Below are 14,512 nucleotides of genomic sequence, written 5' to 3' on the forward strand. Positions count from 1 at the left end.
ATCTAAAATTTTAGAAACAATCTGAAGTTTTAGCTGTAGAAGGAGCTTTATTGCCAGCCAAGGAATGACTTTCAAGAGTTCATACTAAATTTCTATCAAATTACTGCTGTTATACTCAAAGGGCCTGATGACTCAAAAGCAAAAAATAATTAGGAAATGAACATGAGCAGTGAACTTACTCCATATGAGAGCTAGATTTTAGACAAGTTAGAAGTGGAAAGCTTTGCTGGTTCACATTCTGTTCATTATTCAAGGAGTATACATAGCTTCAGTACTCACACTTTCAAGTAATTTGGACTCATATTTTCAAGTATACTCATATTTTCAAGTGTATTGGACAGCCACTTCAGACTGATGCAGCTCCACACATCAGCAATACAACCTCAAACAGCTGACTCTAGTGCTGCTTTCTCATGTATCAAAAGCAACCATAGATCGAAGGCAGCTTTCTGAGGCAAATACACAAATAACTAAAAACTGCTTCAATTTCAAGCTGTTCCTGATTCATGTTCTGTCAAACAAAAAAATGTGTTTTACTTGCTTTATGTTCACTTTGGAAAGTAGGATAAAATTCAGCTACTTAATTAAATAGAAGAGTTAGAGTCATGTCTCTAAAACAAACATAACATTTGTTCCATGTTGGAGTGGACAAACAAACCAGATAAGACAATTAACATAATAAATAAACTGAAGCAATGACACAAATCTTTCAAATTTCCAGCTCTCTGACAAAATAATTTCAAACAGATAGATAAAAACGAGCATTACATATACAGATAATTAATCCACTTCTGCATTCTTTATAAAACCATTGCCAGCACACCATAAGAATCCTCCCACCTACCTATGTTGGTTTGGCCTGGGGTAGAGTTACTTTCTCTCTAGTGGCTGGTATAGGGCTGTGTTTTGGATTTGTGCTGAAGACAGGGTAGATAATAAAGAGATGTTTTTGTTATTGCTGAGCATGAGCCAAAGCTTTTTCTGCTCCACATTAGGGAGGAGACAGGGGGTGCATGGGAGACTGGGGGGAGACACTGCCAGGACAGGTGATCCAAACTGCCTGAAGGCATATTCCAGACCATATGGCATCATGCTCAGTGTATGAAGTGGGGGGGGAAAAGGAGGAAGGGGAGACGTTTAGAACGATGGTGTTCCACTTTCCAAGTCACCATTACACATGACAGGGCCATGCTCTCCTGGAGCTGGCTGAACACCTGTCTGCCTGTGGGAAGCAGTGAATTTGCTTTGCTCTGCTTGTGTGCATGGCTTTTGCTTTCCCTATTAAACTGTTTTTATCTCAGCCCACAAGCTTTCCAGCTTTTACCCTTCTGATTCTCCCCCAGTGAGTGAGTGGCTGCGTGGGGCTTGGCAGCTGTGTGGGGTTAATCCAAGACACTACTCAATTATGTTTAGGTAACTGTAGTAGTCCTAGTAACATTCCCTATCTTCAAAATCACTACAATAATCTTAAATAGCCTTTTGATACACTATTTTTTCCTCATATAGTCATATTAACTTATTTCTAGTGGTACAGTTATCCCAGAAAGAGTTTGACGTTCTGCAATGGAAAGAATAAACAAAGACATTTACCAGTAATTCCACCCACATTTACTAAAATTAGTCCAGAACCATCTCCAAAGAAAATAATATCTCTTTCCTTTGAATGCATATCAAATATGCTCAGTTGCATAGATCCTTCACAGCATATATTCAGTGTTAACCACCAGAATTTCTGGCTTATGTATTTACTATGTTGATATCAATATCATTCTATGGAAGAAAAAGTAACACAGCAAAAGAAAAATTACGTTAAAAAGCATCCATTGATGCAATACTATTTGCTTGCCATTCCCCTGCCCTCCTCTCTATGGTTTGTTTGTTACTGAAAAAGAACTTTAAACTGATCACTGAAAGGTTTGGAAGAACAAATTTTTAGTCTAAGCTCATGGTGTAGTATTAACACGACATATTACTTTCATGAACGATACTTTTATTAGCTCTGTGAAGAGGCATCCATGCAAATGGATATTGAGTGGCAGAATTTACCATAAACACAGCCCACAGTGCTTAACCTATCAATGTTATTCTAGTGCATAAAGAACTCCAAAGTTCTATACAACTTCCACTGGGCCAACAGAGTCTGTCACATAAACCATCTCAGTTGGTATTCACTGTGCAGTCCCCTGAAAATAATGAGCTTAAGGCAAACTCTTGGTCACAGCAATGCGGGCAAACAAAATTAAAGTGAAAAAGGGGAAGGAATAACACTTGGGGAAAGGTACACACATCCTTTACCAAAAAGCAGGTAAAGTGAGTCATGAACATCTCAAATGACTTATCAAGTACTAAACTCTAGTTAGAATCTTTTTCAGCTCGTGGGTTTTACAGGTGTGGGATATTATACCAAACAGATCCAAAAGCTGCCATGCTCCAACTGTTCATTTAAAAACACCAAAACCAACTTCTTCATTTAATAAGGAAGGTGAGACACTGAATAAATTTTTACTTAATGCCCTCAGAATTTCCAATAAATATAAGTAATAATGTAAGATTCAAAGGTCTGTATATTCATTTTATTGATCTATCTACCCTCTACACATCACTCTCAAATAGGTGGGACAGTTTAAGTGATCAAAGCACAAGTGTATTTATCCACAATAGGAGTTGATTTTTACATACCAGTATGCATGTAATGATTTATTACAAACTCATGGTGCAAGTATATTCTTGCAATACAACAAGCATGCAGGGTTCAAAAGAATTTACAAGTAACCCTTAAATACACCTAAGTTTGTTTTACATGGTGACAAAAACAAGAAGAAATAGACATGCTCTTGGGTTAAAACCTGTATTAAAGAAGCAGGTTAATTTTAAGTAGCTATCATTCTTTTCTCCATTGATTTAATGACTATCAATTGCTGCAGTTGGAAAAAAACAAAAATAAAATTAAATCTTGCCCTGAATCTAACAACCTTCTACTTCCAAAAATGGCAGAGAAATACATATCCTAATCCTGAGCTTTGAAATGAAATTACATAGAGGAGTTTAACTGTTTGTAACAGAGAATTTTGGTGCGAGAAGCAATCAGGCAATGACTCATGTTTTGCTATTTAATATGGACATAAATCCTCCCCCTCAAAAAGCTCAATTACAATTTCAGCAGTGAAAATGGCATCTTTTCTGTTTCTCCCTTTAAAGACAGGATTTTTATCTCCAAGCCTGCCCAATGTAAGTAATATTATCATACAAAAAAGTGTATTAAAGTAGATGCCTTTCACATTTCTCTTTTACATACGTTTTTTTCTGCCAGAAACAATACAATCAATCCCTATTTACAACAAAAATATAATTAGTATGTTTAAAGCATTTTCTGTCTGTTCCTAGTTGAGACTTCTCAATATACTCTTGGTAACAGAAGTTACCAAGCAATTTCACTAAGGAGGAAGGGAAAAAAAGCCAGTACATACACTTTAGAAAATCTGACCACAAGCTGGTCAGCTGCATTTCTCATGCAGCACAGACAGTAAATCATCACATTTTGTAGGCATGAACTACTGCAAGCAAAATGCAATGGTTCTATTGAGTGCAACATCACTTTTGCGGCGTAGCTCTGTTAATATCAATTGTATTATCAAATGCTTTGGTCCACCTGGAATCCAGCTTTCCTGGTCTATTCCAGCTGGTAAAGAGAAATGCTTTGGAATTAAACAAGCAGCTTTGAGCAGCCTTTATTTAATCGTAGCATAAACTGGTGGCTCCACTGCTTAATGTTGTTTTTTGTTGTTCAACAATAGCCATGGGGAGTCAGCAGGGGTGGGAAGAGGGAGAAGCAAATTGATACCTACCTAAATTAATTTACTGGTTTTACTTCAAAAAATGTTGAATTTTTACTAGATGCATAATTGACAATTGGGACGCAAAGCTACTCCAATAAACAAAAAAACTCTCAAGATTTTCTGCTTATACCTCTTCTCTTGGACTATCACATAAAACCCTGTGGAAACTTACGCAATTTTATTTAAAGTTGCATTGCTTTGCCATTAAAAAAGTTTAAAAAATTATATCATTCTAATTTAAGATAGACTGGGGAAAGAAAAAAATACTTTTTGTTTTCTCCCAACAATCAAATAGGAGATTTAACTCTAAAAATTTATGAGAAAAATGCCCTAGGAAAAAATACCATATTAGTTTATTTCCAAAGTTAGAAGTATTGTCTTAAACTGGATGAGTCTTGAAAAATTGATAAGGAAAAGAAGAATACATAAATTAATTTTTTTCCCTATTAGAATGTAAGACTATGCTCTTTGAGACTGCAGCCTTTCTTCACCACTACACATTATACTGACTTAGCAATGTGGGTCATCTTCATTCATAGAATCTTACAAACATTGTCAGTTTAAAAAAAATATATCTGAAGTCTTACAACAAACCTCTGTTACTATACTTAGCTTGGACTCACACACACTTAAAATGATGCAATTCCATTCATGCCAGTTCATCTATCCCTGCTTACACACAACCTACATCTGACTTTCTTATAGTAAATTCAAGAACAAGTAGAAGAACGTGAAAGTAGGCATCACATAGAAACACTGAGGCTAAATTTACACCATAGCATGCTTCTGTAAACAAAGCAACTGCAATTTTGGAATCATGCAATGACTAAGAAGGACTGTCTATGTGTAGTCTGTTAGGAAAGGTAATATATAAGGGATAGATGGGCAAGACGTTTCCAACAACAGTTAATGAGTTCAGCAAAGCAGAACAATTACACTTGGTCCTGCTCTGAATTGATACAACTGACAAGGAATGACTCAGCCACACTGTACATGAGAATTGTACACATTCTCACAACCCACAGTCATGTAACATGGAATAAACAAAACTGCTGCTGGAACAACTGCTGCCAAGATACAGGGACATATCCCAAGCCTGATATTTTTATTTCTTAACATTAACCCCTCATAGGGTAATGTTTTGCAAAGAGAAACATGCAGGAACATTTATTTGTATTTAAAAGAAGCTAAATAGAATAATTTAAATAAGAATACCTCCATCATCCATTCAAATTTGAAGAGTCCATTCAAATAATAACATGGATGTGAAACATCTGGTACCTTCTGCTTGTGTAAAAGTACCAGGCAGCAGACAGATGTATCCGGGAGATCTAGCAAAAGTTTTCAAGTGGTCCCTTTCTTCACTCTGTTTAATTATCACTCTTACACCAGAAAGACTATTTTCTTCTGTATACAAGGGTGGATAGGCTATGGGGAATTAGCATTCACGGGCAAAGATTTCATCCTGTCAAAGTCTGGCTTTCAAAGCCTGCAAAGGATAGTTACTATTCAGACTGCAAAGACACAGCCACAATCGGATCCAGGAAGGTAAAGATTCACTGGGGGGAAGGAGAGGAGACTCAAGATGTAAGAATGCCAGTGACACATTAATTCTCAAAGGGTGAATTTCAAGAAAACCTCAGTTACGAACAATTTCCATCAATGTGCTTTGTATTACTGGTGCTTTTTAAAAAATCTTTGCCTGAGGACATAACTGTCTTTGGCTAGAGCTTTTGCCAGTTCTGGCCTTAGTTTTTGAATCTTAAGTGACCTTCTTATTCAGGTACAGAGTCCTATAATTGTGTATAATTAAAACAGTTGGTTCTTTAGCTGTAATATCGGTTTTACCAGACTATGTCAATGGAAGCCCTTGCTATAGAAATCACTTCAATTTCCTTTTCTGTTTGTCCTCAAAAACTAAACAGATCTTCTCTTATACAAAAAACTGTCCCTAGAAGATAAAATAAGATGTTCCTACCAACGTTGGAGAACTTCTCAGTGAATAATGTAGATCTCTTTGATTTGCTTAGTCTCAAGGACTGTCTACATTCCCATTCTGTCTTCACTATGAAAAAATTTCTGTCTAAGTGATTGAATGATCCTAGTTTTGTTTCCTGTGACATAAAGCTTTGGGCTCTAAGGCTTGACAAAATCCAGGATAACTCAGTGTTGGCATTTAGAGTACCAGCTGGTGGAACAAGGGAAAAAACATTAATATTACTAAAGTTAACTTTAAAAATAGCTAAATGAACTATTATACAAGTTTGCCCCAGAGAGCAGGATTAATTTTAAATCTCAACAAAGCTATTTCTTGTCTCGTTCCAAATTCTTCTGTCACAGCATATCTGCAAAGGCACAGATACAGCCCAAGACTGCAGTCCTAGTTCCTGAAGTCCTAAAATTACAATCAGAATTTCACCTCAGTAAAACAACTTCACATAAAGTTTACAGTGTAGCAATATGAACCAATATATAGTGGAGTTCTATCCACCTTGCTTTGCAGAGATTCAGAAAAGCTTTCAAATAGCCCTGAATGCAAAAATACAGAGTATATCAGCATATCAGCACTCAGGGTCACTCTTCTGAAGAGTCTCAGAATACTCAGACGTTTTGGGACAGGTAATGGTGCATGCTGGATATTCCTACGCTGAACATTTCTAGGAAAGGACGATAAGATTTTCCTAGGACAACAGAACTATTTTAGAAGTTAAGAAAACCCACAGATTTTTCAACTGTGCTCAATATTCAAAAATATATCTAGTTTCTCCTTATTGTGTCATGAGCAAAGTTGCTCTGAAACACAAATATAATTGACATCTCCAGAGAAGAATCTGACAGCACTTAAGGAAGGGCTACCTGGTCTCACACACCACAGCTCAGGCAGACTTCCAAATCTCACACAGACCTGATCTCCCTTTCATGACCAGGTAAACCATGCAGGGGCAATGCAGGGTGTGGCTATAAGCTACAGTGACTTCAGCAAAGTGTTTGACACTGCTTCCCATATCTTTCTCCTGGAGAAGTTGACAGCCTACCACTTGGATGAGTGTACTGTTGGCTGGATTAAAAACTGGCTGGAAAGCTGGATGCAGAGAGGGGTGGTGAATGGTGCTGCATTCAGTTGGCAGATGGTCACTAGTGGTGTCCCCCAGGGCTCAGTGTTAGTGACAGCCCTGTTTGACAACTTCATCAATGATCTGGACAAGGGCATCAAGGGCACCCTTGGTCTGTTTGCAGATGACACCAAGATCAGTGGGAATGCCACTATGCTGGAGGGTAGGAAGGTTCTGCAGGGAGATCTGGACAAGCTGGATCCATGGGCTGAGGCTGGTGATATGAGGTTCAACAAGTCCAAGGGTCAGGTTCTGCACTGGGGTCACAGCACCCCCACACAGCACTAAAGGCTGGGGGCAGAATGGCTGGAAAGATGCCTGGTGGAAAAGGACCTGGGACTGCAGGTTGACAGTGGCTGAACATGAGCCAGCTGTGCCCAGGTGGCCAAGAAGGCCAATGCCATCCTGGCCTGTGTCAGCAGTAGTGTGAGCAGCAGGACCAGGGCAGGGATTGCCCCCTGTACTCAGCACTGGTGAGGAGCTGGAGCATTGAGGGCAGCAGAGCTGGGGAAGGGTCCAGAACATAAGATTGTGAAGAGCAGCTGAGTGAACTGGGGGGGTTTAGCCTGGAGAAGAGGAGGCTCAGGGATGAACTTATTACTCTCCACAGCCACCTGAAAGGGGTTTGGAGCCAGGTGCGGATCAGACTCTTCACTCAGGCAACAAGTGGCAGGACCAGATGAAATGGTCTCAAGCTGTGTCAGGGGATGTTCAAATTGAAGATCAGGAAGAATTTTCCTTACTTAAGGCTGCTCAGAGCAGCGATGGATTCTCCATCCCTGGAATAGTTCAAAAAATGACTGGGTATTGCACTTAGTGCTATAGTTTATTTTACATGGTGGTGTTAATTCAAAGGTTGGACTCAATGACCTTAGAGGTCTTTTCCAACTTTAATTATTTTTAAGTCCATTTTATGTCAAAGGTCTTGTTATACAAACAACAGCTGATACTTTCTATCTTCTACTCATGTAAACCAGTACTTAACTTCACTGATTCAAAGTATACATTCAAAATTAGAGTAACAAGAACTAAATCTGGTTTGCTATTGATAGGAGAGTCATCTACCAGCTGTGACTTCTTGTTTATGCTCCCATTTATAGCAGCATGAGCAGTTGCATTTTATTGCACACTTCGTTGGAAGCAAGCATCTGAAAATTTTGTTAGAATTAGAATGCACTCCCTAATCTGACTGTGAGATTGCATGGCTGTACCATCAGTGCTGGTAGAAAAAACTTATCAGTAATACACAGTCACATAAGGAAAGGAGAGGTGAGCTCCTCTCTGATATCAGGAAAGTTTCTTTCAGCTTAACTTGACTGTGAAACCAGACACCAGGAAACCGTAGCTTCATAAATACCAAAGCCAGCCAAAGTTCAGGCATTTCATCCCCTTCCCAAGCACTGTTCCCATGCTGCTATTCAATTCCTTTGTGCTGGCACAGGTCTTCTTTAAAGTATACAATGGCCTGGACCACACAGTTGATCAGTTTAAAAATTAAGCATCATTTTCAGGGTTTGCCTCAGGTAAAGTCCTCAGTGTGCTGTGCAGGCAAAAGGGCAAACATAGTTCAAACACTAGACTAGGGAGAGGACTGGCACTGCCACCTTTCTGCACTGCAGCCTGAGAAAGGAAACTGAAATTTTTCTCTCCTTTTTTTTTTTTAAATGCTTCTCAATGCACTACATTAACTCTGCTCTATATATTTACAGCTGGCTCCTCAGCTGCAGTTTCAACTCAGCAAATATGATTAACAGAAGTATTTGCACCAATCTAAATTTAAATAAAAGCATGTGACTTAGCAACACTTTAGGAGTCTACAGGTACACCTTTTACTTTAAGGTGAAAGAATCAATTTTATACTCATTAGTTTATTTGTATAACACATTTAAGGTCAAACAAATTGTTCATCTGTCCAATTAGGTGAATCAGAATTAAACTTTTATAAAAAGTTGCAATTTGAAAACTAAAGGATGAGGAAAATGAAGAAATACTTTTTACGTTGATATCTACATCTTGACAGGACAGATGGAAGAACTATTTTCCAATATGCTGAGCACTACACCTGGATTGTTCAGTATACCATCAGAACCATAAACTGTGTAACTGGAATAGAGTAGCCAGTTTTCATGATTATGTAGCACATACAAAAAAATTGATACAATGCAGAAAATTGGCTCCTAAAGTTACACGTAAATGAAAGCTTTCATTTAAAATCAAAGTGATTTGCCTGCACCTACAGAAAAATTCAAACTTTCCAAAATTAACACCACCACTAAAAACCAGACCAAAAAAACCCCAAACTTTCAAAAAGTAGGTTTTAACATTCACAATCAACAACATATAATGCATTAAAATATGTTCAGAATTTGAGAATGCTCTAGCTAATCAAGGGTAGCTTGTACAATAAAGTACAACTTTTTCTTGTTGCCTTTTTAAGTCACCGTAACTTTAGAGGCATTGAATTCTTTCCAGTCTAGATAGAGTATCTATTGTGTCTTCAAAAACTGTGTTAAATGTTTTAGAAAGGGGTTGTGTTGTTTTCTACACTGACAGGATCTCTCCAAAAACAATGGTTTTGTTCCCAAAAGGGTGAATAATTCAGTCTTCCACCTTGATAACTCATTATTACCGTGTTATTTTGAGTAAGACACAAATGTCAAGGTCTAAAAGCTTTAACACTAAGCAGGCACAAATGAGAAAAAAAAAAATAGCTGAATACAAAATCATACAGTACACACAACAATGTGAAAGCCCTAGGGAGATCTATCAGAAAAGTCCTCAGAAAACAAAACACCCTTCAGTGCACATGCCAGTAAGCACCCAGAACCGGATTCTCATCAGGCAAAGAATACCTACTTTGAGCTGTATACCATAAAAGAGTGAGCTATGGTAAGACAAATTAATATAAGTAATAACACCAATTAAGCATCAGAAAACATGGAAACTAATTACAGGCAAAAATTCACAGCATGAATAAAAAATATTGTCCCTGAGCTGCTTATTGCCACTGTCCTGATAGAGGTCACGATGCCCTGAGGTGGAATGCAAACTATTCAGCTGCTTCAGTGTGTTCCAGCAGCTTCTCTTAATCTGCTGATGGTTTTATGATAAGCCATCAATCTTGACACTGACTTGGTTGAGACACACAGCTATTTTGCTGTCTTTTCTCTTCTGTTGGGCCAGCATCATGCAAAGTACAGACAGAATACAACTCTTCAGTGATTCCTGTTAGAGACTCCAGAAACCACCAAACACACAAGTTGAAGCTCTAATACATAGATCTGAGATACCCAAATGCCTCTCCCTCCCTAAATCCCTAAACCCATTAGGTTTCAATGAGAAGTTCATAAACATCCCTGACAGTCTGGTCTAAGGAAGCCCAGTTCCTCTATCAGAAGCAAGGTTAAATGAGATTAAAATAAATTACAGTCCACTTTATTACCACATTCTTATTAAATTAGAACTTGCTCAGTCTAATTGCAGAATGTTACCTAATTAAAACTGAGTATTCTGGGCATCAGTGATTTAAAGCAGAAGTTCACTTCTACTCAAATAATATTAAAATAATCCTAGCCGCCAGGAGAGCTACTACATCCTCTCCTTTTGCTTGCAGAACTGTTTCTATATCCACATGATGTAGCAAATCAAAGAGTTGCTTTATCTGAAAATCAATGCTACTAGAAATTATCAGCTTTAGCTAGATCTTCTTATCAATCTACCTCATTACATAGTTATGTGAAAAATACTAGCACAAAAGGGGAGACTGAAAGCAAAGACATTCACTAGAAATAATAATAAAAGAGATTAACTTTTCAGGATTATCAAAATTACAATTATCACTTTAAAATGTGAAACTAAATTATGATAGGCAACAACAAGAAACAATTACAATGAAATCATGTCTCTATGGAACTGAGATCTCACACAAGATCAATCTATCAATGTACTCATCACATGCTAAAAACATTTGTAGGTATATAATTACATCATACTTAAGAGAACACAATGAACAGAAATTTACAAAATCTGTGACCATACATCATGGCTAGACATATAGAAGACACTGTGGAAATACAAAATAATCATTACATGGTTACAAATACATACCAGATGAGCAAAGCAAACTTTACAATTAATTAAATTAATTTTACAATATCAAGTAAAAGTCCACACCAGAAACTCTATGGTACTACTAGCAATTGAGAAGTGAAGAACACAAGAAGTGAAAACAGAAGAACAATTGATGAAACTCTGAGAGTTGGAAAATTAATACCTTCTCACATATACAGTAAGCGAGAATCAGTCAGTAGAGAAAAAAACCAAAATATATCCTCTCCAGCTTGGATCACAATGTAGCCATTTTCAGACTACTATAGTAGTAAAGACTTCAGGAGCAGAAATCTTCTAACAAGTATCTAACAAACATACAACAACTCTGCATATAAGCAAATCCAAGTTCAAGAGTAGGGAGGAGAAGCTGGGGACAGGTTTCGGAAAGGACGTGAAAAGAGAAGAAAGTGGTTGAGTTTTTTTGTTCAGAATGAAAGCCTTTAAAATGTGAAGACTCTTTCTGAACTTTCCCAGAAGATCACTAGTAAACATCAGCTTAGCTGTAGCATACAAAGGTTTTACCCATTATTAATCAGCTCCATTGCACTGTACAAGAAACACGGAAGATACTCACCTCAGTAAATTGAAAATCTTCAACTTGCAGATTAGGGTGAAATAAGTAAATGACAATACAAAAGACATTGTAACAAAAATACTACTTTGATGTCACCTGTAGATATTTAAGGTGCAAGATCTGCTTTCTATTATTGCGTATTTTTAATGTATATGGAGATAACACCTTCCTTTCCAAACGGGATACAACAGAGGTGTCATTAACAATTTGTCTCAATCTCAGCAAAGCTATTTCTACAGACAGATTTTCAGAAAAGGCAGTGGCTTTTTGGATAAGATCAAGATTAGTCCCACGTAAGGAACCTGAAGAAGAGTGAATAATGCATCTGTGTGAGAAAATGAGGCATGGAAAGACTGGACTGACATTACTATCAAACAGCAACAGGCAAGTATATTGTATTACAATAGATGAAAAATTCCTGACAAGCCAAAAGTACATACTCTTCTACATTATATAAAAGGTACAGGCAGAGGTTACAGGCAGAGTTTCAACTCTGTTTTTACTCCACTCAGTACAATGACAGCAAGATGCTATTCAACAGCACCAGCTTCCATGGATGACTGTATTAACATACATGCACAGTAAGACTAGCTCACAAAAAGCCTATTAAGCAGAGTTGAAGGTACCTTTCAGCAATGAGAACAATGCAGAAGAAAAAAGAAATGCTTCATTAAAAGAAAAAGAAAGTTATGTCTCAAACAACTGCTCGAGTAGAGAAAATCAGATAAAGATGTCAGGAGAAGGTCAAGGCCAGGTTGGAAAGCAATTGATAAGATGAAAGACATGAAGTGGAATCTTTTGCCATTTAAAAAGGTAATTATCTAGTTAGGACATATATGCTGGAAATGTGATGTTTAACTGGAAAAAGAGCAAATAAATTTGCTGCCACATTGGAAAAGAAAAAAAATGACCTATGCTGTTTTTTGTGAGGTAAAACCCAGAATGGATACACATCCTTTTGGTGATATGTACCATAGGCAAACCATTTCCTCCAAATTTCCCTACAGTCAACAGACTGCTTTGATTACAGCAACTAAGAGCAAAGCAAGTTTAAAAAAAAAAGTTTTAAAAAAAGCAAATCCTCTAGTTAGTAAATTTCAGCATAAAAAAAAAATACCCAAAACATAAACAGAAGTCAGTATCAAAAGCAGTGGACAAAATGATAACTTAAATATTATGCCATGCACCCTACAAAGAGAAAACTGTATCACCAAGAATATATATTCTAAATACTGAGTGCAGGCATAGACTAGAAAAGCACTTAAAATAGCAGAATAAGCAAACTGAGAGGGAGCTGCAGCTGGTTCTCCAATTACTAGGTATTGTTTAAAAATGCATATTCATCTCAAAATTCCCCAGAACATTTGTACTCTCAAAGAGTACTTTCAACACAGTAGTTGAAAGATTCATACTTTAAACTACTGAATTTAAATTATTCAAATAGCTGCAAATAAATACTTTCAACAAGAAGAAGGAGGTAAGATGATGAAAACCAGAACAGAGGGAAGTATTAACACCGTATTTTCTACAGTAATTTCTAAGGACTATAGAACTGATCTCTGAATTTTTCTCATCTGAAAGTTCAAACACATGCAGGATGCTAGAACAGCTCTGTTACCAGCCTGTGTTAACTGCCCATGAGAGAATATTTGCTTGGAGTGAGTACTAACTCCCTGAATTATTGGTACTAATAACATTAGCACTCAGGGAATCTTGCAAAATCAACTGCAGGGGAAAAGATGATTAAGTACAACTCTGTGCTGGTGAGAAACATATTAAAAACTCAGAAATTCTTAATACATATATACAGATATCCCATTATAGGGTGATTTTTTTGTAAATTACAGCACCTAATTTCATCTTGCCTATATGCTTAACATAGTTGAAGGTAAAAGAACTACTAATAGACAGAAAATTAAAGGAGTGAGGAGTAAAACACTAAAAAAGCTGTATGTAAACACAATGGTCAGCAATGTTTCACAGCAACATTTTAGGAAATACCTGAGTAGATAAACAGCTCTTTCAATATCACTGAGTTCTTCATCAACTGTCAATCTTTCTATTTCTTCTGGTGTCTGTCAAGTGTGAAATAGAGATTATGAGTTTACAATGCCTGACTACTTCACTGTTTTAATCTTAAAACAACCCATTTCTCCCCACACATACAGGATTAGCTTCATGAGTAATTTGAATTTATTCATGAAACCTCTAGCCAACATTTCAAATTCAATCAAAAAAATCTTTCACCAGGAAAAGATGGAATGTCAGAAAAGTAGTTTCAAGTCAGACACTATCACTATTGAACATGTGGCATATAATTTAATCTAAAGACCCAAGCTAGGCTATTTGTTCCCATCTTCATATTCTTATGCTGAAAACATCAAATCCCTGATATATAGAATTCGTGATTGTTTATTCTAAAATTACTGACACCAATGTTTCTTATCCTGGTGCTATTAAAAAAAAAAAAAAACCCAAAAAAAAAACCAATCAGACAAATAGACAAATCAACACAAACAAACGCCAGAAAAACGGTCTATTCACTTATTTTCCATAATTAAAACAGACCAAATTTTAAATGGATTTTAAAGCATCGTTCTTTTCCGAGGTATATACCTTCAGGCTCCTGCGTACTGGCCTCTCTATAATAGTTAGTTCCTGCAGGTCTTCTATGTATCCAAAAAGACTGCTATGACTAAAATCCATTTTGGAGAAGCTTATTGGGCGCATGTAACACCTAAAGCCTTCGGCAGCCGCCGCTGTCCGCGAGCCTCACATCGCAGCGAGGGCGGCGGGAGCGGAGCCGGGGCTCGCCCGGCCCGGCGCGCACACTGCGGCAGCGCCGCCGGCCGCCACCCCCGCCCGGCCTCCCGCCGGCA

The 14,512-nt window shown here is 37.4% G+C and overlaps 2 protein-coding genes across 4 annotated transcripts in view; one reads left to right on the top strand and one right to left on the bottom strand.

Moving 5' to 3' along the window:
* The window catches only part of PPP4R4 (protein phosphatase 4 regulatory subunit 4), a 57,307-nt gene extending 42,931 nt beyond the window's left edge, over window positions 1-14,376 (bottom strand). For both annotated transcript variants that reach the window (XR_005627847.1, XM_039712793.1), the window contains exons 1-2: window positions 14,250-14,376; window positions 13,635-13,708 (exon numbers count right to left, since the gene is read on the bottom strand). Coding sequence is in view for 1 of the 2 variants with exons in the window: in XM_039712793.1 (XP_039568727.1) it covers window positions 13,635-13,708; window positions 14,250-14,363 (188 nt within the window). In the remaining variant the exon portion in view is untranslated. The remainder of the gene's footprint in view (window positions 1-13,634; window positions 13,709-14,249) is intronic.
* Window positions 14,291-14,512, top strand: part of LOC120503817 (translation initiation factor IF-2-like) — a 761-nt gene continuing 539 nt past the window's right edge. The window contains exon 1 of one of the 2 annotated variants that reach the window (XM_039712797.1): window positions 14,291-14,512. In XM_039712797.1, the coding sequence (XP_039568731.1) occupies window positions 14,325-14,512 (188 nt within the window). In that variant the 5' untranslated portion in view covers window positions 14,291-14,324. The other variant, XM_039712798.1, reaches the window with a different exon arrangement.

This window comes from Passer montanus, unplaced genomic scaffold, assembly GCF_014805655.1.
Source record: "Passer montanus isolate IOZ18808 unplaced genomic scaffold, ASM1480565v1 scaffold27, whole genome shotgun sequence".
Classification (NCBI taxonomy): domain Eukaryota; kingdom Metazoa; phylum Chordata; class Aves; order Passeriformes; family Passeridae; genus Passer; species Passer montanus.